We start from the raw sequence: 27,153 nt of genomic DNA on the forward strand, positions 1-27,153 counted from the left end.
AGCACAGATATTGAGCACTGTTCAGGATACTAGAACTGACACTGGGCAGCGAGAACAGCACTGGACTACTGTACTGTACTACTATATACTGGTCACCACAATGCAGCAATGATAATAATGAGCACAGATATTGAGCACTGTTCAGGATTCCAGAACTGACATGGAGCAGCAAAATACAGCAATGGGCTACTGTACTGTAATACTATATACTGGTGGTCACCACAATGCAGCACTGACACTGAGCACAGATATTGAGCTTTTCAGGCAGAGAACGTAGCCACGTCCTCTCCGCTCAATCTACAATGCACGAGTGAAAATGGCGGCGACGCGCGGCTCTTTATATGGAATCCAAATCTCGCGAGGTTTTGCGTGTAAGGCGGGAAGAACCGAGGCTGCCTCGGATCCGTGTAAACCACGTGAAGTTCGGGGGGGTTCGGATCTCGACGAACCGAACCCGCTCATCTCTAATTGTAACCTGCCTAGGCGACTACAGGAGATAAATGGACTGACACAAACAACCTCTCCTTGGTCTTATAATAGTAGAATCTTACTAAAAGATCTGAGGTTGATCCAAAGGAGGTTGAGCATGTAGGGCCCTATGTCAAGCTGCAGCAGTTCAGAGGAGTTATCAGAGAGGCACTATAGAAAGAGACCCACCAGGAACTGGGGCAGTGAGGATATTTCAGTGGACTCAGGAATGTTTGAATCTGAATGTTGTTACGACATGATTGATTTTCAGTCTTGAATTTGCTCTTTGAAGGCATCCATATTGGTGCACAGCTCAGCCATTTCTTGATCCCTATTCAATTTTTAAAAGTGTATTCAGTTCAATTTAGTTTTGTTACAGTGTAAATTGCCATAAATTAAATGTGTATTGCATCTAGAAATTAATTATGAAAGCCCATAAAAATATGTTTTGGCTAATTTAAGGTGAACATGATATATAAAGCAAATTATTAAGTTAACTATAGAATTAGAGAAATAATTAAGTTTACCTACTCTATAACTATGTTGCCAAATCAGTGCTACATTTTTAACTGATGACCATGTGCTTTGTGTCATTATATGTCAGTATATTTTCCGCAACAAGGCTTCCTTTGACTATGGGGGAAATTTACTAAGATGGGAGTTCTATTTAAGATGGGATGTTGCCCATAGCAACCAATCAGATTCCAGGTATTATCTTCTAGAAACTGCTAGATAAATGAGAAGTAGAATCTGATTGGTTGCTATGGGCAACATCCCATCTTAAATAGAACTCCCATCTTAGTAAATTTACCCCTATGTATCCGTTAGTGATGTATATGTTTAGATAGGAAAACTAGGCCTCTGAAAAGTATGTACTTGAAGAAGACACAACATTATTCTGTTTTAATCATTGTGCAGAACTTTATGTTTATTGAATAATTTTATTATTTAAACAATACGGGTCATATCCATTTGGGTGCAATATTTTTGTGGCAAAAATTAACGCACTAGTCGCGCCTAATTTCCAATTAATGCGGCTATGTGCACTCTACTGTACAATTATTTTGTTATCCAACGGTAGATAATTGGACACAATAACTTTTTTCTGCAAAAGCCCACAGTAAATGAAAAATTTGGAAATCAGCCTATAATCTGAAAAATAGGCAATTTAATATATGTTAACATTTAAAGCTATCTATTATTGTGCCAAATGAAAATATATTTGGAGTGCATAAGAATATTTGGGGTGTTCATTTTAGTCCTTTTTGAGCCACTTAAGAAAAAGCACCAGTAATTTTCACCTGTAGTGTTAAAGATGCCTGTTCCATCCATACACCCCCATATGTCTGTCCTCACATCTTTTAAACTATTATTCTGCACTTTGCAGAATTTCACATCAATAATTGCATGTAATTATTACCTTAACCTAAGGTGGGCGTGGGAGGGGGGTGTTCTGAACAAAGTCCTGACATTTCTTCCTTAAAATGGCTATTTTCCCAGACTTTGCTCCTGCTCTGGGGCTACAAGATGGCACACTGAATAATATAGAAATTGCTGCTGCTAAAATTCTTGTGGCCAGTTGGATCACAAAATCCCAGCGACTCTCCGCACTTTCTCGTGTCGCAACCAATTGGATATGCCCCTAAGTAATGAAGAGTCGCGTAGACTTAGGGCCTGATTCATGTTTGTTCGTAAAGCAAAAAGCAAGCAGCTGAGCAAAACCGTGTTGCAATGCAGGTGGGGCAGATGTAACGTGTAGAGAATTTTATATTTGGGTGGGTTATATTTTGTTTCTGTGCAGGGTAAAGACTGGCTGCTTTTGCATGTAGCCCACAAATGTTAGACAACTTTATTTTTATACTGCAATTTAGATTGAATCTTTAACACACCCTAATTCTAAGTCTCTTTGCAACATGGTTTTGTAACATAGGTTGAAAAAAGACAATTGTCCATCGAGTTCAACCTATTTGTGGTCTCCTATGCAGTCTTATTATAGAACTAGTTATGTTTATGTTAGGACTAGTTATATTAACTTTAATGCGTGACTACGCACCATAAACCTGGATATCTTTATCCAATAGGAATTTATCTAACCCATTCTTAAAGGTGTTGACTGAGTCCGTAGTTACTATTCTCTCAGGCAGGGAATTCCAAACACGTATTGTCCTTACTGTGAAAAAACCTTTTTGCCTCAATGTGCGGAAACTCCTCTAACCTAAGCGAGTGACCACGTGTTCTCTGTGCTGATCTTATAGAAAACAGGTCCCTCGCAAGCTCTGTGTATTGACCCCTTATATATTTCTAGATGTTTATCATGTCCCCTCTTAGTCTCCTCTTTTCCAATGCAAACATGCCTAGCCTTGCAAGCCTTTCCTCGTATTCCAGCGTCTCCATGCCCTTGATTAGTTTGGTCGCCCGCCTCTGAACCTTTTCTAGTTCCAGGATATCCTTTTTGTAGTATGGTGCCCAAAATTGCACACAGTATTCAAGATGTGGCCTCAAAAGTGATTTATATAACGGGAGTATAGTACTCTCATCCCTTGCATCAATTCCCTGCTTTATGCATGCTAATACCTTGTTTGCCTTCTTTGCTGCACTCCTACTTTGGGTACTGCTACTTAATTTGTTATCTATGTGAACCCCTAAGTCTTTTTCCAGTAAAGAATCCCCTCATAGTCCCCCTTTTAGTATGTAGGTGTAATTTTTGGTCTTGCCCCCACAGTGCATTACACTTGTCTGTTGAATCTCATTCTCCATTTTGCTGCCCATGCTTCCAGTTTAGTTAAGTCGTTCTGAAGAGACTCAGCATCTCCCTCCGTATTTATAACCTTACACAATTTGGTATCGTTTGCGAAAATTGACACCATGCTCTCTAGCCCTAGTTTTGCCCAGTTGTTTCTTTTTTTGCTTTACTTACAAACATGAATCAGGCCCTTAGGTTCTTGTTTTACAGTGCAACCGTAGCAGTGTTGATTACCATTACCTTATTAATAACGTGTCATGCAGTGAATGCAGTGGAGCAGTGTTTTGCAAGTATCCATGCACCAAAGCTGTAATGCACACCCTCCGCCGATGGATTAGCATTTAAGGGATTTAATCTCAAAGTGAGTGACAGGTAGTCAGCATTTGGGGGTGGTAATGGAGTATGGCTAGATAAACACAGGTATATCGGGACCATTTTGTGTGTGTGCCATAGTCGGCCACTGCAAATTCATACGCAGCTAGTGAGGCCCAAGCGTCTTAAGTTAGATACTCATTCTGAGGCAGCATACGGTTGCTCAGAGGTTTGACAGTGTGACAGATATTCTTAATTTTGTATGAAGCAGTGAATGTGAGACGCCAGCAGTGGGTGTCTCTATGCACAAGACGGCGTCTGAGTCATTAGCATGTTTTCGCAAGTCTGCGTACAAAATCGCAGCTGCACATGTAACTGCGTACTCCTTTGATTCAGGCCTTATGGACACTTAGAGATGGTTTCAATTAGCTGTAGTAATTAACCGCAGGCTAATGTAGTGGCTGAGGCCATTCAATTACAACCCGCGCCATGCCCAAACAAAAATACATAAGTGCCATTATTGTAGGTGCCACAAATCCGTTAACCTATAGCTCCATGTTCTTATCCCAGAACCTATGGGTTAATGTGCATTAGCCGCATGAAAAAAAGGGGTTGCAATTGAATACACTAGCTCTGGATGTAAAACTCCAAATCTCCCACCCTTTTCATTGCACGGTAAACTTTCAATCCAGCCATTAATTCAATATGTAATACATATGTCCATTTTTTTTGTGTCCATATAATATATTCTTGTGAATGAAGTGTACATTACTACAGTACATATTGAAGCTGGCAGTGAAATGCTGTGTAGAGGTTTTGTGTCCATCCCGAGACCACAAGATCTCCCCAGGGAGCTGGAATGCTCTTTGGGGTTTTCTGGAAACTTTTCAGTCTGCTGGCAGCTTTTGCATTGCACATTCCAAGTGTAGGTTGGGCCTTCAGCCCAGAAATGAAGTTGGTCATAAGCATTCTGATCATCCAGTCTGCCACATTTAAAGTGCCAAGAACCCTCACAAAAGGCACTCACATCCCCTGCTTAAGTTGTTACTATATTCTGTTCTACTTGTCTTAATTGTATATATAAAGGGGACTTGGCTATGTGAAGTACTTTATGAGAATTGCTTACGTGAGTAGTTTATTTGGGTATAGGTGATGTGAATGTGTTGACCAACATGTTGAAAGTGAGTAGGAACCTTAGTGCATGTCTTTAGGATGCTTTTTTATTATTACTGGATCTTCTTATTTTCAGTGTTTCCAGCTAGTTTGGGAAAGGGATGTTTACAAGATCATAAGGTGTCGGCATGTTTGCTTAGGGGCTGGGCAAGTTTCCGTCAAACAGATTCAGCCTTAGCCCTTTTATATGACATAAGTGAAGAATCTCTGTGACAGAGCTGATGCACAGTGTGACACATACAGTAATTGTAGGGGGAAAAGGTAATGTGTATATGGATGTATATGGATATCATGAATTGGTCAGCATAGAAAATTAGAATGAAAGAATTTAACAAATTGAGAATTACAAGGGTTAATAGATACCGTGTACATGTACAGTACATTATGTGGATACAAACCTTTAATACTCCACAACCACAGAGCTACTCTTTCAGTAGTCCAAAGTGCTCCTTGTTCATGAGGCTTAAAATCATAACTGCTATTGTGGCCTTAGGGCTCCTTTGGCTAGTCCTGTTTACTTTCCCTAGTTAAACTCTGTATACTCTCTCTTGAACATCTTTGTGATGCCTTGGTGTTAGTATTAACTAGTGACTGATTCTACCGTCCTACAGCATCCCCCCCCCCCCAGTAAAATCTGCCACGTGCATTGGCTTCCCATAGGAAGCCCTCCCTGCTAATCACAGCCTGTGCTGCTGCTTCTGAATGCATAGTGCAAACAGAGCGGCAGTGCCATAGCAAGGAGAGTGTACAGTAGCTCATGACAAGATGCCATGGGGCAACACAGCTACTGTCCTACTCAGTAATGCTGCTGCCCTGTGGGCCAAAGTAGTGTGGCCGGAGTACCTACTGTATTAGAGAATATGCGCATGGCACACTGCTTTATCCTCCAGCTGGATAAGACAACATGATGTCTACCCCTGAGAGCAGTGAAGTATTAATAACCAGTGTGGCATTGTGGTGCATAATAATACTGGGGACACTGTGTGGCATACTGTGGGTTCTCTGTGGTATACTGCGAGGTACTGTACACTGGGCGCACAGTTTGGCATAATGTTTATACTGGAGGCACTATGGCTTAATGTGCGTAATTGGGGTCCTGTGTGGCATAATACAATTTTATTGGTAGGGGCCCCTATAAATCAGTTACCATGGAGCCCCAACAAACCTTAATCCAGCCCTAGCTTCTAATGTTTATAGTGATGACATATAAACCGGGGATATCTTTTGGATTTGGATATAAACACCAGCTGCAGCTTGCTTTTTTAATTCAGTTTTCGCACATGACATTCTGCGCCTCTTGCCTTGGTGATTCAGACGCATTTTACACATAAGGCTCTTTGTGCCAAGGGCGGACGATACCAGGGTGTGAAGACGGGATGTAATCATGTTACCAGCAGTTGGGATCCCGCCAGTCAGTATATCGAACCCTGGAAATCCTGACAGTCAGCTTGCCGACTAACAGGGACGATTCCTACTCATAGGTATCCACGACACACATAGAGTGGTAATAGAACCTGTGGCGAGCGCAGCAAGCCCGCAAGGGGCTTCGTTGCGCTCCCCCAACCCCAAGCGCGCCGGCAATATGGCGGTCGGAATCCCGACCACCAGTAAGCCAATCCCAGTTTTTTTTTCATCCACTAGGGGTCACTGGAGTACTCTTGGGATATGGACGGTGTTAGCAAGGACAGGCACTGAATTTTTAAATTTCAGTAACTCTCCTCCCTTCCATACTCCCAGAATACCTCAGTGTTTTTTCGGTGCTCACATGGATAGGAAGCACAAGTGTGGACCTCCAGAGGGGGACATACATATTTTACTTTTAGATATTTTTGTTTTTATTTTTTTATACTATTTTTCTGTTTAGAATCCCTTCCTGGCTTACACAAAAGCTATGGGTCCGGGATTACAGAAGCTGCTGCGTGCAGCTCTTGGCGTGTCGGGCCTCACAATAGGAGCCCCCTCACAGCCACAAGCAGCTCAGCTAACTTCAGCTGAGGCTGCAGAAAGGACTGGACGGAGCTTGCTGCAGAAGCCCCGTCAGAGCCCAAGAGCACAGGTCAGCTACCATCAGCTGAGACTACAGAACGGAGCTTGCTAAAGAAGCCCCGTCTGAGCACAGGATCACAGGTATTTATGACCGGGGCGGTCAGCTCACGCTGGCGCCCCGCCGGGTGGGGGGATTGCTATGTGCGTTGCCTCACTCTCAGGTCCCGCTACTTTGCTCCCCGCCACCTCTGATAAAGCTCCCCACGCCGCTCCCCTACTCCCGGCCGCCGCTCAGAGGGACGCGCTGAATGGCCGCTACAAGCGCCGTTGTCAGCGCTCCCTGCCTGTTGTACACAATCAGACCGCGGACAGCGTTCAGTGCTGCCTCGGTCTGTCCCTGTAACGGCCGGAGGCTCCGTCACTTAGGGGAAAGAAGCTGCCGGCGTCTCTGCTCACTCAGACCGCGGACAGCGTTCACTGCTGCCGCGGTGTGTCTCTGTAAAGGCCGGCAGCTCAGCGTAACAGTCGCTGCCAGCGCTCCCTGCACACGATAAGGGGGGAAGCAGGGGGGGGGGGAGATGCCGCCGCCTCTGATCACTCAGACCGCGGTCAGTGCACACTGCTGCCGCGGTCTGTCCCTATAAAACAGCCCTCTAGTAGCTAGTGGGCCCATGCTGGGCAGTCAGGAGTTTTCCCTGTCCCTATTACATGCAGCACAGCTGCAGGTGGGGGGGGGATTATGCCACAGCAGCAGCAATAGACAGCCTCTGCTAAACAAAAGGCTGCATTGTGTTATATATGCACAAGCACTTATTATACCATAGAAAATGTATATAAAATGGTCACGTAAGAAAATATGCTCTATGTTCTTTGACTATAAGCACATGGCTGGAGGCCATTTTAATCATACTTTCTGTTTCTTTTCCAGAACGTTCCTGTCCTACAACACTGCTCCACCGGATGGTGCAGGGGTGTTAGTAGGAATTTTTGGATCAGGTTTCTTATAGTCTGCCCATGTGCACTGCACTTTGTCCATATACATTTTAGTAATTTTACTGAGGTGGAATTTGTCTGGTTACATGATGAGTAAGTCACCAGCAAAAAACGAAACCGTAGTTTCACTGCAATGTCTGTAAGGGTGGGTTCCCAGAGGGTTCTACCACATGCACAGTATATTTTATACTCCCATTTCATCTCTGATTTTGCAAAGATAGTTATCATTTGCCTTATAAATTCCCAGTTTCTGCTATGTTGCAGCCCTGACGATTCTATGCCAGTGTGTTTCTTATTTTTTTCTCGGAATCTCTAAATAAGATGTTAATATAGAATCCTGATACACAGGTTTCTAAACCTCGCCGATTTAAGTCTAGTTACCCGTTTCCAGAGTCAGTGACATCTCCATGGGAGCTATGCTAAAGTCGATGTATTCAGCAGCAGGGGTGTTGCTTCGACCGCGTTTGGTTGGCATTTGGGTAACTACGGCGCTGCTTGGATGGATAACAGGACTCCGGTCCGCACTACAAGACGACCACCTTATACTTCTCGCTGATCGAATCTGCGAAGCTGCTGATTATCTACGTACAGCTTCTACGGACGTCTGACTAGTCAGTTCTCGCCTTTCATCGTCACTAGTTGCGGCACAACAAGCGCTCTGACTGCGTCCTTGGCAGGCGGAGGCAAAGGTCGAGAGAAGCATTACCTTACGCGGAAGTTGTTTGATCCTGAATTGGACAAATGGATTTTCAGATATACTCTGGACCAGCGTTCAAATCCTTTAGACCTCAGCCTTTTCGAGGCTGTGGTAGACGACCAACCCCACCTGGTGGACGAGGCAGAGGACGTGGTTTTAAACAAACCACCACCCGTCGTCAAAACGCTAAGGTCACCGACAAGCCATTGGCATGATGGCCGCCTTCCAGACCATCTCGGATCTCCAGTTGTGGGGGCACGCCTTCATACGTTCCATTTGGTGTGGTTCCAGACATCCACGGATGGGTGGATCCGCAATTTAGTGTTAAAAGGTTACACAATAGAGTTCGACTGTCTCCCATCACTGTGGTTTTTCAAGTCAGGACTGCCTGTGTCGGAAGATAAGAAGGCGGTTTTTCACATTGCCATTCAGTCTCTGCTGGATTCAGCAGTTTTGATTCAGGTCCCTGTTCTCCAACAAAGTCAGGGTTATTGTTCCAGTCTTTTTGTAGGACCAAAGCCGGATGGCTCGGTCAGACCAATATTGAACTTCAAGGGTCTCAATCAGTACGTCACTTACTACAGATTCAAGATGGAATCCCTGCGGTCCATACTTGCAGGTTTAGAGCCACAGGAATTCATGATAGCGCTGGATCTCAAGAATGCGTACTTACACATTCCAATTTGGCCACCGCATCAGAGGTACTTAAGGTTTGCGGTACGGCAAACCCATTACCAATTTCAGGCTCTGCCGTTTGGCCTCTCGTCAGCGCCTCGGTTATTCACAAAAGTGATGTCTGTGATGATAGCTCCCTGAGATCCCTGGGAGTGATAATAGTTCCGTACTTGGACGATCTGCTCATCAAAGCTCCGTCTCAACAGAGGCTCCTCCAACATGCGTTGCTAACGTACACTGTACTAGTTCAGCAGGGTTAGATTGTCAACTTCAAGAGATCACATCTACTTCCGTCTCAATACGGTAAACCAAAGAGTACAGATTATTCGTCATCTGGTACACTGAGTGCTCAAGCCACGCACAGAAAAGGGTACATTTGTGCATTCGCCTCTTAGGCACAATGATGGCGGCTTTCAAATCGCTTCAGTTCGGAAGATTTCACTCACGCCCTTTTCAACTGGATGTGCTCGCACAGTGGTCGGGCTCGCGTCTGCAGATTCACCACAGGGTGAGGTTGTCGCCACGGCCCAGAGTATCTCTACTTTGGGGTTCAAAGTACACAATCTAACCGCAGGAAAACGGTTCGGCGTCTGGAATTGGATAATTCTAACGACAGACGCGAGTCTCAGAGGTTGGGGAGCTGTAGTTCAAAATTATCAGCTCCAGGGTCTATGGGCGGATCACGAAAGATTGCTGTCTATAAATGTCCTGGAACTCCGGGCAATTTACAATGCGCTACAACAAGCAGTGCACATGCTTCGGTCTCAGACTGTCCAGGTGCAGTCAGACAATGCGACGGCGGTCGCGTACACAAGGAGGAATGAGAAGCCGCATGGCCATGTGGGAAGTAGCTCGAATCCTCAATTGGGCTGAGCATCACCAAGTGATATTGTCGCCAGTGTTCATTCCGGGAGTGGACAACTGGGAGGCGGATTATCTCAGCCGTCGGGATTTTTTCATCCAGGAGAATGGGTATTAAATCCAGAAGTGTTTCACATGTTGGTCCGAAGGTGGGGTTACCCTCAAGGGGACCTGCTGGCATCTCGCCACAATCATCAAACGCCCCAGTATGTGTCCAGAACGAGAGATCCAAAGGCAGTGGCGGTGGATGCTCTCACAATCGCGTGGCCGTACAGCCTCGTGTACCCGTTTCCACCGTTTCCGCTGCTCCCTCTGTTGCTAAAACGGATCAAAAGAGAGTCCGCCACAGTCATACTAGTGGCGCCTCATTGGCCTCGGAGAGCTTGGTTCTCGGATCTCCGCGGTCTACTCGTAGACGATCCTTGGCCGCTCCCACTACGTCCGGACCTGTTACAACAGGGTCCGTTCCTTTACCCCAATTTAGCGCGGCTGCGTTTGACGGGGTGGCTGTTGAGACCGCCCTCTTAAGAATCGGTTATACCAACCATGATTACGTGCTAGGAAGCCAGATACGGCAGCTCATTATTACAGAATTTGACGTGCCTATATAGGTTGGTGTGAAGCTCGGAAGTTTCCGACATCATCTTTCAAGTTATCCCGTCTTTTGTTATTTCTACAGACGGGGTTAGATGGAGGACTGCGTTTATCTACACTAAAGGTGCAGGTATCTGCTTTGTCAATTTACTTTCAAAGGCTCTGTTGCCGTCTGTACACACCTTTCTGCAAGGTGTCCTCACAGTACAGCCTCCATTCATTCCACCTACAGCGCCATGGGACTTGAATCTGGTTTTAGTTTTCTTACAGTCTTCATATTTTGAACCCTTACAACAAGTGGATATTAAGTTTCTCACTTAGAAAACAATGTTTCTACTAGCCTTAGCTTCGGCAAGGCGTGTTTCAGATTTGGGTGCCTTGTCATGCAAGCCACCGTATTTGGTGTTTCATGATGACAGAGCGGAACTTTGGATGAATCCCGCTTTCTTACCAAAGGTAGTGTCATCTTTTCACATCAATCAACCAATAGTAGTTCCTGTGTTAACAGGAAATTCTAGAACTTTGGATGTGGTACGCGCATTACGCATTTATGTATCCCGAACGTCTACAGTTCGTAAGACGGATACGTTGTTTGTTCTCTATGATGCTGCCAAGATGGGTTGGCCAGCTTCTAAGCAGACCTTATCCAGATGGATAAAACTGACCATACGTCAGGCTTACCTTCATGCTAGGTTACAGCCGCCTACATCAGTAACAGCTCATTCCACACGTTCTGTGGGAACTTCATGGGCAGCTGGTTGTGGGGCGTCTACGACGCAGCTTTGCCATGCGGCTACATGGTCATCAGTGCACCCGTTTGTGCGCTTTTACAAGTTTGATACGGTTGCGGCATCAGCATCTAGCTTTGGCCGCCTAGTATTACAGGTGCCAAACAGCTCTCCCGCCCACGGGGGAAACTTTGGTACGTCCCAAGAGTACTCCAGTGACCCCTAGTGGATGAAAAAGAAAATAGGATTTTGGTACTTACCAGGTAAATCCTTTTCTTTGAATCCATAGGGGGCACTGGACGCCCACCCAGAGCAGTTTTACCTGGTTTGTGGTAAGTTCAGGGGATCTTATGGTAACACACTCTCACCGACTGGTTCAAATTATCAAGTTCTATCAGTTATGGTGTCAACTGTTTAGTTGTCAGTTACGTTATGTGTCAACTTTATTGTTGTCCGTTACGTTATAATGTTATAGGTAATTCTCCATTGTTCATCCTCTCTATCGCTCCTGTTCGCCTCAGGAAAAAACACTGAGGTATTCTGGGAGTATGGAAGGGAGGAGAGTTACTGAAATTTAAATATTCAGTGCCTGTCCTTGCTAACACCGTCCATATCCCAAGAGTACTCCAGTGCCCCCTATGGATTAAAAGAAAAGGATTTACCTGGTAAGTACCAAAATCCTATTTTTTCCCCCTTATTTTCCAATACCAGACCAGACTTAGAGGTCCAGGGCTGGTTGTTGGTTTAGGGTTGGACCAAATGCATTATTTAAAAGATTTTTTATTTTTTTTAAAACAATGTGAATCCATTTACAAATAATATAGCCTGCACAGATCATAGTGGTCTGTGCAGTGCTTGTCTATTATCTATTGTTTAGCGTCTATTTTACAGTGGTTTGCAAGAGAAACCACTGTGGAATAGAATGCGCCACGGCGGTTTGTCATTTAGAAAATGCCGGGGATTGACAGGGTTTTAGTTTAGACACCAATAACTGCTGGTTAGTAAATGCTATCATTTAAACATTGACACTGCCGTCAATTGATGGCAGTTACTGGTGGATTCTAAATTACACCAAAACCACCACTTAGTATTTTGCCCTATGTGTGCTTTGTAACATGAGGAGTTATGCTGTTGGAAGTAGCCTTTAGAAGGGATGCACATAATCTGCATCAATAATCAGGTAAACTGCGGCATTTAAATGATTCTTAACTGGTATTAAAGAGCCAAATGTGTGCCAAGCAACATTCTCCATGCCAGTACTCAAACCCCACCACCTGCTTGAACCATTGAAACAAGACGGGATGGATCCAAGGATTCATGTTTACGTCAGATTCTGACTTTGCCATCTGTATGTTGCAGTAAAAATTGAGTTTCATAAGGCCAGGAGATGTTCTTCCATCCTTCAGCTGCCCAGTTTTAGTGATCCTGTGCCCATTGTGACAGGAATTGAACCCTGTGCTGTAAGTTTAGAATTGCCTACTACCACTGTTATAACTAAAGGTTACAGTCTGCTTGAACACCAGCCTGGTCAATTACTTCTCTCATTAACAAGGCAATTGGGCCACAGAACTGATGCTCATTGAGTGTTTCCTGAAAACTCTAGACTGTATGGGGTAAATTTACTAAAGCTTATAAAACAGAGAATTGGTGATGTTGCCCCTAGCAACCTATCGGATGCGGTCTGTCATTTTCTAAAAGGCAATAAAGAAATGATAGACATGGTGTGATTGGTTGCTATGGGCAACGTCACCAATCTGTGCTTTACTAAATTTATCCCTTTACATAAAAATCCCAGGAGATCAGAAGTTTCTTACAGTTTGGTACCAACAATCATTCCATGGACAAAGTCCCTTAGATTGTATACTTTGCCTTCTGGTGTTTGTTTTGAACCATGTCTGAATGTTTTTATACTGTACATTGAATGGTTGCCATGCCAGACTGAAACGTTGGACAAGTAGACACAGTTTGTCATCTGAATTTTTTATTGGCATTCAAACATTTAATATTCAGATTAAAACATATAATAAAATCAGTATACAAAATAGATACAAATTAAATCCTCTAGTACCACTGTGACATGCGCATGCAGGGGCTAATTCAGATGTGGTTTGTGTAGCTATCACTTGTAGTTTTTTTTATGCGAATTCGGGCTGCCGTAAAGTGCTGCACTTACTCCCGTGTGCCGGAAAATTTAGCCTAATTTGATTGACCCCCCCTAAGATTTTTTTATTGAAACCCTGTGTAGCTCGGACATCCAGTTGAGCTGATTGTTACATTGTTGTAAAATGTAACTGATTTTTATGTTGGAGGACATATTATTTTATCATAACCTGTAAGTCCAAATATTGTTTAATGCTCCAATTTTCACACATATACGATTTTTGCTTGACAAAGCGCCTGATTCAGGTTGCATCGCAATTGTCCATGCGCGCAGAGTTTCCTGATGGTCGGGAAACTCTGCATGTGCAGGACCCCTTCTGCGTATGTGCAGGAGGGGTCCTGCGATCACATCGCAGGGATGTGAACGCCTCTGCCTGATTGACAGGCAGAGGTAAGCTAAGGCTTACTCAGCCTTCAGTCTCGCATAAATATCGCAACCGATGGTCGCTATGTTCATCCAGGACTGTGATCACATCGCAATTTAGAGATCGCAAATACAGGAAGGAGGTGTTGTGCACTTCTTCCTGCATTTGCTTTGCTAAGGATTGCATTTGCAAAACAACTGCGGGCAGCTTTGCAAATACAATCCTTACTGAATTAGGTCCTAAGGGTGTTAGTGCTAGTTGCGGGTGTAACTTCTGGCTACACACAGGAATCAAATTAATGTTTGTCTAGAAATAATTAAAAAACAATTGTTCTGATGCTAGAAAACTAATCAGTAAAAAGACATAAAGGGGCAAATGTTAATTTAATAAATAAGAATGCAGGGAACACTAAATTATGAAATACCTACTGTAGAAGGAACTTTGTTTTCCATCGATGTGGATTAGTGTCAATAGTGATTAATAGGCCGCTTACCAGCAATTACTAATACACTAATGTTCACATAGGAGGAGAGGAGCACAGACTGTACAAAATCCGTTGTACCTAAAGAGCAATTAAAGATGCTATTTGTCATTAATGACTACTTTCTCTGAAAAAGATTTTTATGTGACATTAAGCAACACACGTTAATAGGGAAGTTATCAAACCATCTAAAGAGGACAGTTGGAGATGTTACCCATAGCAACCAGTCAGATTCTGTCTTTTTATAAAATGTTCTAGATAAATAATAGGTAGTATGTGATGGTTTGCTATGGGCAAAATGGTACTTGTCTGCAATTCTCTAATTTGGTGAATGCAGTATAGTACCAAATATTCTCTCATGCTGATACTATGTTCACAGTGAGGCGCTTTGGCAATAGTTCAAAAAAGCACCACCTAGGAGTGGATAGTGGTTTTATATTTTCATTTCTCTTACATCTGCTTACATTATAATTTTTGTGAGTAAATAGCTTGCAATACATATGAGCGTCTTTGTATAATTGTTCTAAATAATAGTCTGAAATAACCAAATAGATTTAAAAAAAAAAAATTATACTGTCTGTCACCCTTCTGCAGCGCTTGACTGATAATTCTGCAGCTTTAATACATAGAAATGCAATATATTCAGATGTATAGACTAATAGACAAGTGGATGGCTAACCATGATGCTGCAGCTCAAGATGGGACTGTGAAAGACGTGTCTGTCAACTGTGATAATTTAATTTTATTGTTTGTCTCACCTTGTCTCTTTTAAGGAGATAATATGAGAACACCATTTGGAATGCTTATGTGTTAACATATGTAACTCTGCTTGTTTCCTGACTCTTTAGGTAGTGATGGCGCCTCATGAACCTTCTGTTGTGTTTGTGGATAATTACATCAAACTGCTGGCTGATTGTAACACAGAGACTTTTCAGAAGATACTGGAAATGAAGGTAAGAAAAGCTCAGGAAGTGAATCTGTGATACACTGAGATACCCTGTTTGAGCATACTGTAGCTGTCTCTTGTCACATTTAAAATAACAGCATGCCATTTCAAGAGATTCCATCTGTTGATTCACTAGAATGAATCCTAACCACATGTATGATTTGTATGTGTTATTGAGGTTCAGCCTCAGCTAGTTGCTCAATTGGATAGGCTATATTGTTTTGACTATGCAATGGCCATACAGTACGCTGTCTGAGAATTTGCCTTCAAGGGCAGATTCTTTTTTTGTCCTATAAATATGTGAAAAAATGTGCAACGTGGAAAAAATTACTTCAGTGCACTGAAAATTAAACTTAATAAACATTTTCTGCATTTTAAGAGTTTAGATCAGGCATGTCAAACTCATGGTCATCCAGCTGTTGTGAAACTACAAGTCCCAGCATGCTTTACCAGCTAATTAGTGGAAGGTATGTTGGCAAAGCACGCTGGGACTTGTAGTTTCACAACAGCTGGAGGGTCACGAGTCTGACATGCCTGGTTTAGATACTAACAAATAAAGCTAAAGACAGTGCAATGCCTAAATGTATGAAATGTAAAGAAAACTGGTAATCTTTATGTGAAAACAAATCACTTCCACCAGTCAGTCTGACAATTCTCTACCAAGCTACAAGAATTAGAGGAATCCCTCTCCCCACATAAAACTGTAACACTACCTGTTGTTGCCACACAGGGTTTTTTTTTTGCGACACAGGGTGTTTTTTTTTTAGGTATACTATCCGAAAAAGTCCCTCACACGACCATTATGGAGGTATTCAATCCCTGCTGCTAATTGCCGTTCCAGAGGTATTCAGTTAGTGGTGAATATCCTGTGCACGGGTCCCTGCAGGCGGACTGAACTGCAAGGTAAAGTCTGCTTAAGAAAAAATACAAAATCTGGTCGTATGCGTATGCGGGAAAAATCCCCATTGATTCCTCAGTTTACGTAGAATCAATTTTACAGCGTGGAAAAAAGGCCATTTAATTGAATAGCCTTTTCCCATGTCGCAGGGATTTTACAGGCAATTAGTCGCAGGTTAAATCCAGCTGCTAATTGAATACCCCCCTTGGCTGAGCAATAATAAGCATGGGAACTATACTATTTGCATGCTAAGTGCTGGAAGATTTGGCAAGGGTCCTTGTTTGTTTTTGCTCTTCTGGTTCATGCTATAAATAACCTGTAACTTTATTAAAGATGTATACTCACCTCATTTATAAACTGCTTTGGAATTACAGGGATAAAACCAAGAAAGCCCATCTCCTCATTATCGTCAATATGACAATGAGATGGTAATGACTTACTTTCAATTCTAATGTAAAATATCCCAAAGAATAATAGGGCATGATATCCTAAGGAGGGTTGTCTAAAAGTAGTTATCTACTTGTAAACTGAGCTGGGGGGTTACTAATTATCTGGACCTGGACTTGTCTAAGGGGCCCAGACCGGCTGTGCTGTCCCCCATCCTCAGCCAATAGTTGTAGTTTAATTTAATCCTTTTTGGGTTGGGAGGCAGGTGCTTTGATTGAAGTATCCAGATTAGTAACGCTAAGTAAATATGGTACCCTGTTTAATTTGCCTTTGACTGACACTGATCTATTTATGTCAGTGGTTATTAAGTTTTGCCTTAGTAGAGCAAGCAGCATAACTTGCCTACATGTGGCAAATTATAACCAACTTGCAATTAGAGGGGTTTTCTGCACCCCTCTAATTAAACTATGCATTAATCATACTGTTAATTATCATTATGCATTATTATTGTATTCGTAATGTGATAATATCCCTTATTTTTCTGTATGAATTTGTTATACAAGTCTCCTAAGCCAGCAAGCGAATGATTGCTGCAGTGCTCTCATATTTCAAGTAAAGTATTTATACAGAATTTCAGTGTCCTTTGGAGATAGCAACCTATAAATTATGTCTGGAAAAATAACTGTTAGATTTATTATTCCAGTTGTCTTTTTAAAATATAGGTATTTTGTTACATTTAATATTATATTAATATTTTAACCTCCTGTTAACAAATGGGATCTGCAACTCTGCTAGAATATTACATAAGAGGAACTCGGGCACCATAATAAGCACAAAGAGACTCCCGTCAGTGCTCCGTGTCATTGGAGACCTACTATGCCTTGCACTGTTCATCGGTCTGTGGCTTCCCACTTGCCCTATTTCCCTTGTGACAATATCACACTCCCCTGTCACATGCTGACTTAACTTCACAATTTCACATGAGTGAATAGGTCACTGTTGAGGTGAACATTCCAGTGTTCTTTTCCTACCCACTTCAATACTGGACAAATCCAGATGAAAAGGATATTAATAAGTAAAAAATCGAACACGCCGTAAAATGCAATTGCGATAAACAATGAATATTCAGTAATATATCGTTTAAAATGTTTTGTAGTTTATTGTAGTTTCCCCTTCATCCTTTTATATCCACATTAACTATAAGGTTACCTCTCATACTTGTTGAAGTCCTAACAGCCTAACCCCAACCTCCCCTTTCGCAGCATATCTGCATTGTGATCATTTTAGCATTTTGCATATTGACATGTCCCATGTCAACATCATAATTCTCGACACTGTGATGGTCGACACGACGACTGCATCTTTTTAAGGTGCTGGTTTTCGTTCACTGAAATGCAGACTTTTAAATTAGTGTAATAACTGCAAGCTTTTGAACGTGGTCTGAAGAAGGTTCCGGTTTCTACAAGAGCAACACTGGTCCTGCAGTGTCCATGGTCTCAGTGGATAGAACTCTGAAAGTATGATTGGACTCGGAAATACAGTTAGATGTGTGCCATTTCATGTTATTACAGCATTATAGAACTAGTCTAATCTTAAAATCTGTCCCAAATTTAGGTTCTGTGATTTGGCGGCACAGCTACTAATACAAAACAAGTCCCAACTGTATAAACACCAATTTTAAGACCGGAAAACCTCACTGGCCAGGCAGGACTTAAGGCAAGGACAAGATGGAGTAAGAATTTTAACTCCGAGTCTAAGCACTGACCATCTTTGCTCCATACACACACAGTCATGCCTAAGCACTGGCCACCTGTGTTTCATACATGCGTGGTCATGCTAAGCACTGGCCACCTGTGTTTCATACATGCGTGGTCATGCTAAGCACTGGCCACCTGTGTTTCATACATGCGCAGTCATGCTAAGCACTGGCCACCTGTGTTTCATACATGCGCAGTCATGCTAAGCACTGGCCACCTGTGTTTCATACATGCGCAGTCATGCCTAAGCACTGGCCACCTGTGTTTCATACATGCGCAGTCATGCCTAAGCACTGGCCATCTGTGTTTCATACATGCGCAGTCATACTAAGCATAGCCGCCTGTGTTCCATAAATGCGCAGTCATGCTAAGCAATGGCCACCTGTGTTCCATACATGCACAGTCTTCCTAAGCACTGGCCACCTGTGTTCCATACATGCGCAGTGATGCTAAGCACTGGCCACCTGTATTCCATACATTCGCAGTCATGCTAAGCACTGGCCGCCTGTGTTCCATACATGCGCCCTCATGCTAAGCACTGGCCACCTGTGTTCCATACATGCGCAGTCATGCTAAGCACTGGCCACCTGTGTTCCATACATGCGCAGTCATGCTAAGCACTGGCCACCTGTGTTCCATACACGCGCAGTCATGCTAAGTACTGGCCGCCTGTGTTCCATACATGCGCAGTCATGCTAAGCACTGGCCACCTGTGTTCCATACATGCGCAGTCATGCTAAGCACTGGCCGCCTGTGTTCCATATATGTGCAGTCATGCTAAGCACTGGCCACCTGTGTTCCATACATGCGCGGTCATGTCTAAGCACTGGCCACCTGTGTTCCATACATGCACGCTCATGCCTTAGCACTGGCCACCTGTGTTCCATACATGCGCAATCTTGCTAAGCACTGGCCACCTGTGTTTCATACATGTGCGGTCATGCCTAACCACTGGCCACCTGTGTTCCATACAAGCGCGGTCATGCCTAAGCACTGGCCACCTGTGTTCCATACATGCGTGGTCATGCCTAAGCACTGTCCACCTGTGTTCCATACATGCGCGGTCATGCCTAAGCACTGGCCACCTGTGTTCCATACATGCGCAGTCATGCCTAAACACTGGCCCCCTGTGTTTCATACATGTGCGGTCATGCTAAGCACTGCCACCTGTGTTTCATACATGTGCGGTCATGCCTAAGCACTGGCCACCTGTGTTTCATACATGTGCGGTCATGCCTAAGCACTGGCCACCTGTGTTCCATACATGCGCAATCTTGCTAAGCACTGGCCACCTGTGTTTCATACATGTGCGGTCATGCCTAACCACTGGCCACCTGTGTTCCATACAAGCGCGGTCATGCCTAAGCACTGGCCACCTGTGTTCCATACATGCGTGGTCATGCCTAAGCACTGTCCACCTGTGTTCCATACATGCGCGGTCATGCCTAAGCACTGGCCACCTGTGTTCCATACATGCGCAGTCATGCCTAAACACTGGCCCCCTGTGTTTCATACATGTGCGGTCATGCTAAGCACTGCCACCTGTGTTTCATACATGTGCGGTCATGCCTAAGCACTGGCCACCTGTGTTTCATACATGTGCGGTCATGCCTAAGCACTGGCCACCTGTGTTCCATACATGCGCAATCTTGCTAAGCACTGGCCACCTGTGTTTCATACATGTGCGGTCATGCCTAACCACTGGCCACCTGTGTTCCATACAAGCGCGGTCATGCCTAAGCACTGGCCACCTGTGTTCCATACATGCGTGGTCATGCCTAAGCACTGTCCACCTGTGTTCCATACATGCGCGGTCATGCCTAAGCACTGGCCACCTGTGTTCCATACATGCGCAGTCATGCCTAAACACTGGCCCCCTGTGTTTCATACATGTGCGGTCATGCTAAGCACTGCCACCTGTGTTTCATACATGTGCGGTCATGCCTAAGCACTGGCCACCTGTGTTTCATACATGTGCGGTCATGCCTAAGCACTGGCCCCCTGTGTTCCATACATGCGCAATCTTGCTAAGCACTGGCCACCTGTGTTTCATACATGTGCGGTCATGCCTAACCACTGGCCACCTGTGTTCCATACAAGCGCGGTCATGCCTAAGCACTGGCCACCTGTGTTCCATACATGCGCGGTCATGCCTAAGCACTGTCCACCTGTGTTCCATACATGCGCGGTCATGCCTAAGCACTGGCCACCTGTGTTCCATACATGCGCAGTCATGCCTAAACACTGGCCCCCTGTGTTTCATACATGTGCGGTCATGCTAAGCACTGCCACCTGTGTTTCATACATGTGCGGTCATGCCTAAGCACTGGCCACCTGTGTTTCATACATGTGCGGTCATGCTAAGCACTGCCACCTGTGTTTCATACATGTGCGGTCATGCCTAAGCACTGGCCACCTGTGTTTCATACATGTGCGGTCATGCCTAAGCACTGGCCACCTGTGTTTCATACATGTGCGGTCATGCCTAAGCACTGGCCACATGTGTGTCATACATGTGCGGTCATGCCTAAGCACTGGCCACCTGTGTTTCATACATGTGCGGTCATGCCTAAGCACTGGCCACCTGTGTTTCATACATGTGCGGTCATGCCTAAGCACTGGCCACCTGTGTTTCATACATGTGCGGTCATGCCTAAGCACTGGCCACCTGTGTGTCATACATGTGCGGTCATGCCTAAGCACTGGCCACCTGTGTTTCATACATGTGCGGTCATGCCTAAGCACTGGCCACCTGTGTTTCATACATGTGCGGTCATGCCTAAGCACTGGCCACCTGTGTTCCATACATGCGCGGTCATGCCTAAGCACTGGCCACCTGTGTTCCATACATGCGCAGTCATACTAAGCACTGGCCATCTGTGCATCCTCTTAAACAACCATAAAGCTTGCATTTTATCAGTTTTGTTTTTTTACAAATTATAACAACCCTCCAAATTCATGGGTGCCATATCAGCTAAGTGTGTTAATTGACTCAGGTCAGTCTGTCTTACTGATTTTCAAAGTAAGAGCAGCAGCCAGCTAGCTAGCCCGAGGAATCTATGGTTGTGCTGGGGATGTTTTCATTGAAAGTCAAAGCAATTCTTGTTATTTCAGAAGATAAAAGAATCAAAGGCAGAATTGCAGTAGTAGTAGTACAATCCCTAAGAAGGTGGTATTGTCTCCCGTAATCTGGAATCAAGGATATCTAGAAAGTCAACATGGTTTAAATTGCCGGCAAGTGCCAGGTCAATATCCGTGGAATGTTGACATGTTTACAATTTGGATATCTGAACTGTCACCATGTGAAATTTTGACATTCTGCAGATGCTGCCCGCCTACAGTGATTAGGGTTAGGCTATGGAGGGAGGGCCGGGAGGTCATATAGGTAGGCACCAGGGGAGGGGAGGGATAGTAGGAATAACACTGCAGCTGAGACATTGACACCTGAACTGCTTCACATGGCCACCGGGACCCGTAAGACAACCCTGGAGCTGCTTCCGTTGCCATTACAAAGTAAAACACTATTTATCAACAGTTCGACCATGACAACTTGAATATTGACATGATAAATGTAGCTTAGTCGTATCGAATCTAGGAGTGGATGTATACATAACGTGACTGTATTTCTTTTCCTGCTTCGCCTCTTTACCAAGGCGAAGCAGTAGCAATGAGATGTATGAACATCTTTCCCCGGAGAGGGGGAGTGAAAAAATCCCTCCAGTGATTGCTGAAAGCCCCTTCCCCCCCCAATGCCCATGCACTCCAGAATGCCTTTCACAAGGCATTATGGGGCGCAGAATTGCCTTAGCACCCTATGTGACCACATCAGTTATGTGGTTAATAAAAAATAGTTATGGAGTTAAAGGATATGTCCAGTCAGAGGTTAAATTTCAGTCCATCCATCCTCCCCCAGTAACAAAGCTTTGGGGATCCCATGCCAGACACTCTGTAGTTTGGGAGATGCCTTTACCTGCATTGACAACTTGGCTGCTTTCAAATTCAGGGGAGATTTAATTAGCCCTGAGCTATTTAATTAAGGGTCGATACCCAGATGTGTTTACTGTCTGGAGCTATTCAGTTATTAAGTGCACCTTCTGGGACAAATTTTTCCTCACAGCTCCATTACATCTTGTCCCGTTTGTCAATGTAAACGGGAAGCGCTTCAGTGCATTATTTTGCTTGTAGCAGTCACAATTAATGTCTGAAAGAGGCAGTTTTGTTATATGTTAGGTTCTATAGCTGTGCAATGGAAATGTGCATCAGAAATAATATCCTGCAAGTGATTGTTAAATGTCTGAATACTGCTTTCAGATGTCTGCCTGACAGACTATGAGCTGTTGATAGAAGCCTGCATTTTGAAAACATCTGCTGATAAATCTTCATTATTCTGCCATTTTTTCATTTAAATGCAATCCGGGGGCAGCCAAAGTGCATACATATATTGTACTGTGTAGTACAGCTTGATTTAATAAAATATATATTTTTCCATTTAGGCATATACCTTTACATTGCAGATGAGCCTGTAATGCATGAATCTTTCTCCCTTTATAAGTGTTTACTATACTGTAGAATGGTTTGCTTTTCCTAAAGTAACACACAAAGGGGGGCATTCAATTACCCTCCCTAAGGCTTTTGTTTCACCTGCCTCAGGCAGGCAAAGGAAAATCTCGAAAACAGCCTCGTTTTCATCCTAAAACGGGCTGTTTCTACCGAAAACACTCATGTTTCACTGAACCTGTGTTTTCGGGTGAAAAGGATTTTTTTTATTTTCGGGTGACCTAATTGGATATGCTGGGGGGAAAAAATCTAGGAAACATCAGGAACAATTCTGAAAAACGTCCGTTTTTCACTCCCGATGCTTCTTCACGAGTAATTAAATATCCTCCAAAGAGTTTTCAAGGCTTCATGAATTCAAGTCTGGGATGTTTTTACATAAAAAGTAGTAATTACTTAAGTCATATTCAAAAAATAAGGTGTAAATGTATTCATGTTCCTGTTTCATTCGTTATGTGTGTGGACCACACATAACACATTGGCAAAATGTGTGACACCTGCCCATGCTGATGTGGGAGAGCGTTAAATCATCCTTCTTGTGATGTGCTCTCCCCCACTCTCATCAGCTCTTACCGGCACTCCTGTGTTTACAGCACGTGTCTACTCTGCATGTCCCACGAGCCCTGTGTCTCCCCTGCGGCCGGCTACTCTGGGCATGCGCGAGATCTTGCTACTCTTGCAAGATCTCGCCTGGAGCAGTGTTGTCCCTGCTGTGGTGTATGGGCTTTGACACCTGCAGCTGTCAATAGCAGTAGCTGCAGGTGTCTGAACGGTCAGGGCTGCTGACCGTTCATACATTGGCCCCGCATATTGGCATGCTATCTTTTAGATAGAAGCACCAATATACGCCCGTCACCAGTGATCGCGCTGAGCCCCAAAAAAAAGTGGGTCCTTTTCTGGGTCCCATCGGCGTGAATATTCTTATTAATCTTATTAACCTTATGAATTATTCAAATATAAAAACAAGGACTTGATGTGGACACTACTTAAGTGTTGGAAAGGGGTGACAATGCTGCTGGGCTGTGTAGTATACATGTCACTTGCACCAAAGCTGTAACTAGACATTTTGGTGCCCCCCTACCACACACAAGGAATAGACAGTGCGTGCCGCAAAAATTTAGATGTGTGGCTTCATGGGTAAGGGGTGTGGCCACATAATAGTACCAATTACATCACACACATTGCGCCAGGTAGAGCATATATACACAGTGATCGCAGGTGTCAGCGAGGGAAGGGGGTCCCCACAGTCATCGCGTATGTCAGTGGGGATGCCAAGGGGAGGAGTGAAAATGACTGACGTAGTCAGGGCCGGATTAAGGCTAGTGGGGGTCCCAGGCAACAAAGGTGTGGCGGCCCCCACCAATAAAACTGACTGCACACTGTTGCTATCATTAGAGAGAGGGAGAAGGTGAGAGATTAAGACGGTGTCAGGGAGAGAAAGAGAGGAACAAGTGAGAGAGATAAAGTGTGTCAGAGAGGGAGAGAGCCTGAGATAGAGAAGGGGGGAACAAGAGAGAGGGAGAAAGTCAGGAAGACAGAGAAAGGGAGGGGGTGTGAGCAAGAGAGAGGGAGGGAGACAGAGCGAGAGGGGGGGAACAAGAGAGACAGGAAAAGAGGATGTCAGGGCGGGAGGGAGTGAGAGACAGAGAGAGAGAGTCTGGAAGACAGAGAGGGGAGGGGGACCAAGCGAGAGAGAGAGGGTGTCAGTGAAGTGGAGAGAGAAAGTCGGGAAGACGGGAAAGAGAGGGTGTCAGTGAGGGAGCCAGAGAGGGAGAAGTCAGGAAGACTGAGAGGGTGTCAGTGAGGTGGAGAGAGAGAGGGAGAGTCAGAAAGACAGGGGCAGGGGGACCAAGCGGGGGAGGGATGGGACGAGACAGTGTGTCAGTGAGGGGGAAGAGAGATGAATAAAGCTGGATAAACAATACCTGTTGGGCTACAGTAACAGCAGGTCACTGATGTGCAGGCACTTCACGATGTTAGGCTCCGCCCCTTCCCCATGCACCTGCGAATCACGGCATTATATACACTAGGGGGCGGGCTTACTGTAGAGACGGAGGCAGTCTCCATCTCAAAGACAAACTCCCTCCTGTGCTGCTGGGACTCAGAGCCGGCCAGGGTACAGGGGGACTGGTCAGTGTTTTCCGGCGTGTAGGGGGCCCTGGACGACAGCCCTGTCTGCCTTTCCTATAATCCAGCTCTGCATTTAGTGCAGCAGCTCCAGTCCTCCTGCTCTGATGCTGCAGCGATGGCCACTGACAGGGTCAGTCCATCTGAGCCCAGTGTGACACATGTAGGCACCTGCTCACCTCTAAGCCCCCCCCCCAGCACATACACAGCAACCAGCTCTCAACGCTCTGACCGCACAGCACACACACAGTCACCGGCACTCACCTCCCCCATCCACGCTGCACATACAGTCACCAGCGCTCACACAGCAGCACATACACGCACCTGCCAGCCGTTGGATCCCCCTTAAATGCAGAGACGCACCATCTTCCGCAGCCTCCCTGGGGGTCTTGCGCACTGTTCCAGGAAGCTGCGCCATCATGTCAGGACCCTGTGAAGCCGCTGCACGTAACCAGGAGAGGAGCGGTAAGGCTCCACCTCCTCTATTTAAAGGCACAGGATCACTCTGATTTGCTGCTGTGGAACGCGTCCCCGGGGACCCTCCCATTTTAGATAAGTGAGTCCCCGGACCTCAAAAGCGGGTAAAATATGTTCTATAGCACGTTTTTGCGATCACTGGTCACTGAGCAAGCACCACTGCTGTAATACATGGGGGAGAAGCGGTATCAGTGCCCATAACGTGCGCTTATACCACTTCTCCCCCATAACAACTTTTAATACATTTACCCCATAGAGTTATATTTACTAAGCAGTGGGATATCAATTACACACATTTTTGGCAGTTTTGCCCACAGGATTTAAAATTACAATAATATTAAATGCAATGGTTTTAAATTTAATATTATTGCATTTTTTAAATCCCGCTGGCAAAAGTTTAGAAAATTGTAAGCTTTGAAGACATGCAGCTCTCCCCTTACAGTCACTATTAAACTTTGCAAACAAATCTAATGAAGAGATGAATGATAGGTGCAGCGTGGAAAAAGATAGGGGTGACTTTAAATGCAATTTTTATACTTGTGCAATATAGTAATGTACAGAAGTGACATTTATTTTTATGAAGGTTTTTTTGTTTTTTTAGCATTTTTTTGACACAAGCTGTCTTATCAGGGCTCGTTTGCACATATACTACAGATCAACAGTTTTAACAAACCCACATAAGGGTTTTGTAAAATATCATGTCCAGTAGTTTATTTATTGTGAAATAGGAAAACGTGCATGATAACATGCACTTTAAAATTGATGTGATGTGTTTAAAATGTGTCTTTACCTTCTTACTCTACAGTATAGTGTAGTGCTGGTTAACATATATGAAATAGGTTGTCACATTCTAAGGGGTACATTTTACTAAAGCTTCTAAAACAGAAAATTGGTGATGTTGCCCATAGCAACCAATCAGATGCTGTCATTTCTCTATTGCCTTTTAGAAAATGATAGACAGAGTTTAAGGTGATTCTTACATATGCTTTGAATGTTCTATGAGCTTCATGATGAAGATCATAAAATATAAGGAAGCATGGTGACATAGTGCTTGGCATTACTGCCTCACAGCACTGTGGTAACAAGTTCAATTCCCAACCAGGTCTCCTATCTTTGTGTAGTTTGCATGTTGTTTTTGTGAATTTCCTGCAATATTCCAAATACATAATGCTATGTTAATTGGTTTCTGACAAAAATGAACACTAAAATGTGTAGGTTAGAGATTTTAGACTGTAAGGTCCCATGGGGCAGGGACTGATATAAATGTTAAATACTGTCTGCACAGCAATGCATAATGAAATAATTCATTTAAATAGTTTGGAGATCATATACATAGTAACATAGTAGGTGAGGTTGAAAAAGACTAGTAGTCCATCGAGTTCAACCTGAATTATATTGCATTCCCTAATCTATTAAGGTTAAAGGCTATATCCTTGTATATCTTTTTCCATTAGAAATTTATCTAACCCATTTTTAAACGCATTGACTGAGTCCGTCATTACAACCTTCTCTGGCAAGTGTATTCCATATTCATATTGCCCTTACAGTGAAGAATCCCTTCCTGCGCTGAGTACGAACGTTTCTCTCCTCAAGTCGTAGTAGGTGTTCGCGCGTTCTATGTAGAGGTCTCTTAGTAAACAACTCACTTGATAGCTACGCATATTGCCCCTTAATATATTTGTAAATATTAATCATATCTCTTCTTAGTCGTTTCATTTGTAGTGTAAACATATCTAATCTAGAAAGCCTATCCTCATAGTCCAGTGTCTCC

At 44.1% G+C, this 27,153-nt stretch overlaps 1 protein-coding gene across 1 annotated transcript in view; it reads left to right on the plus strand.

Moving 5' to 3' along the window:
- Nucleotides 1-27,153, plus strand: part of VPS53 (VPS53 subunit of GARP complex) — a 472,189-nt gene that overhangs the window by 432,633 nt on the left and 12,403 nt on the right. The window contains exon 21 of the mRNA XM_063953873.1: nucleotides 15,085-15,189. Coding sequence (XP_063809943.1) covers nucleotides 15,085-15,189 — 105 coding nt within the window. The remainder of the gene's footprint in view (nucleotides 1-15,084; nucleotides 15,190-27,153) is intronic.

Source organism: Pseudophryne corroboree, chromosome 2 (genome assembly GCF_028390025.1).
Source record: "Pseudophryne corroboree isolate aPseCor3 chromosome 2, aPseCor3.hap2, whole genome shotgun sequence".
In the NCBI taxonomy this organism is placed as follows: Eukaryota; Metazoa; Chordata; class Amphibia; order Anura; family Myobatrachidae; genus Pseudophryne; species Pseudophryne corroboree.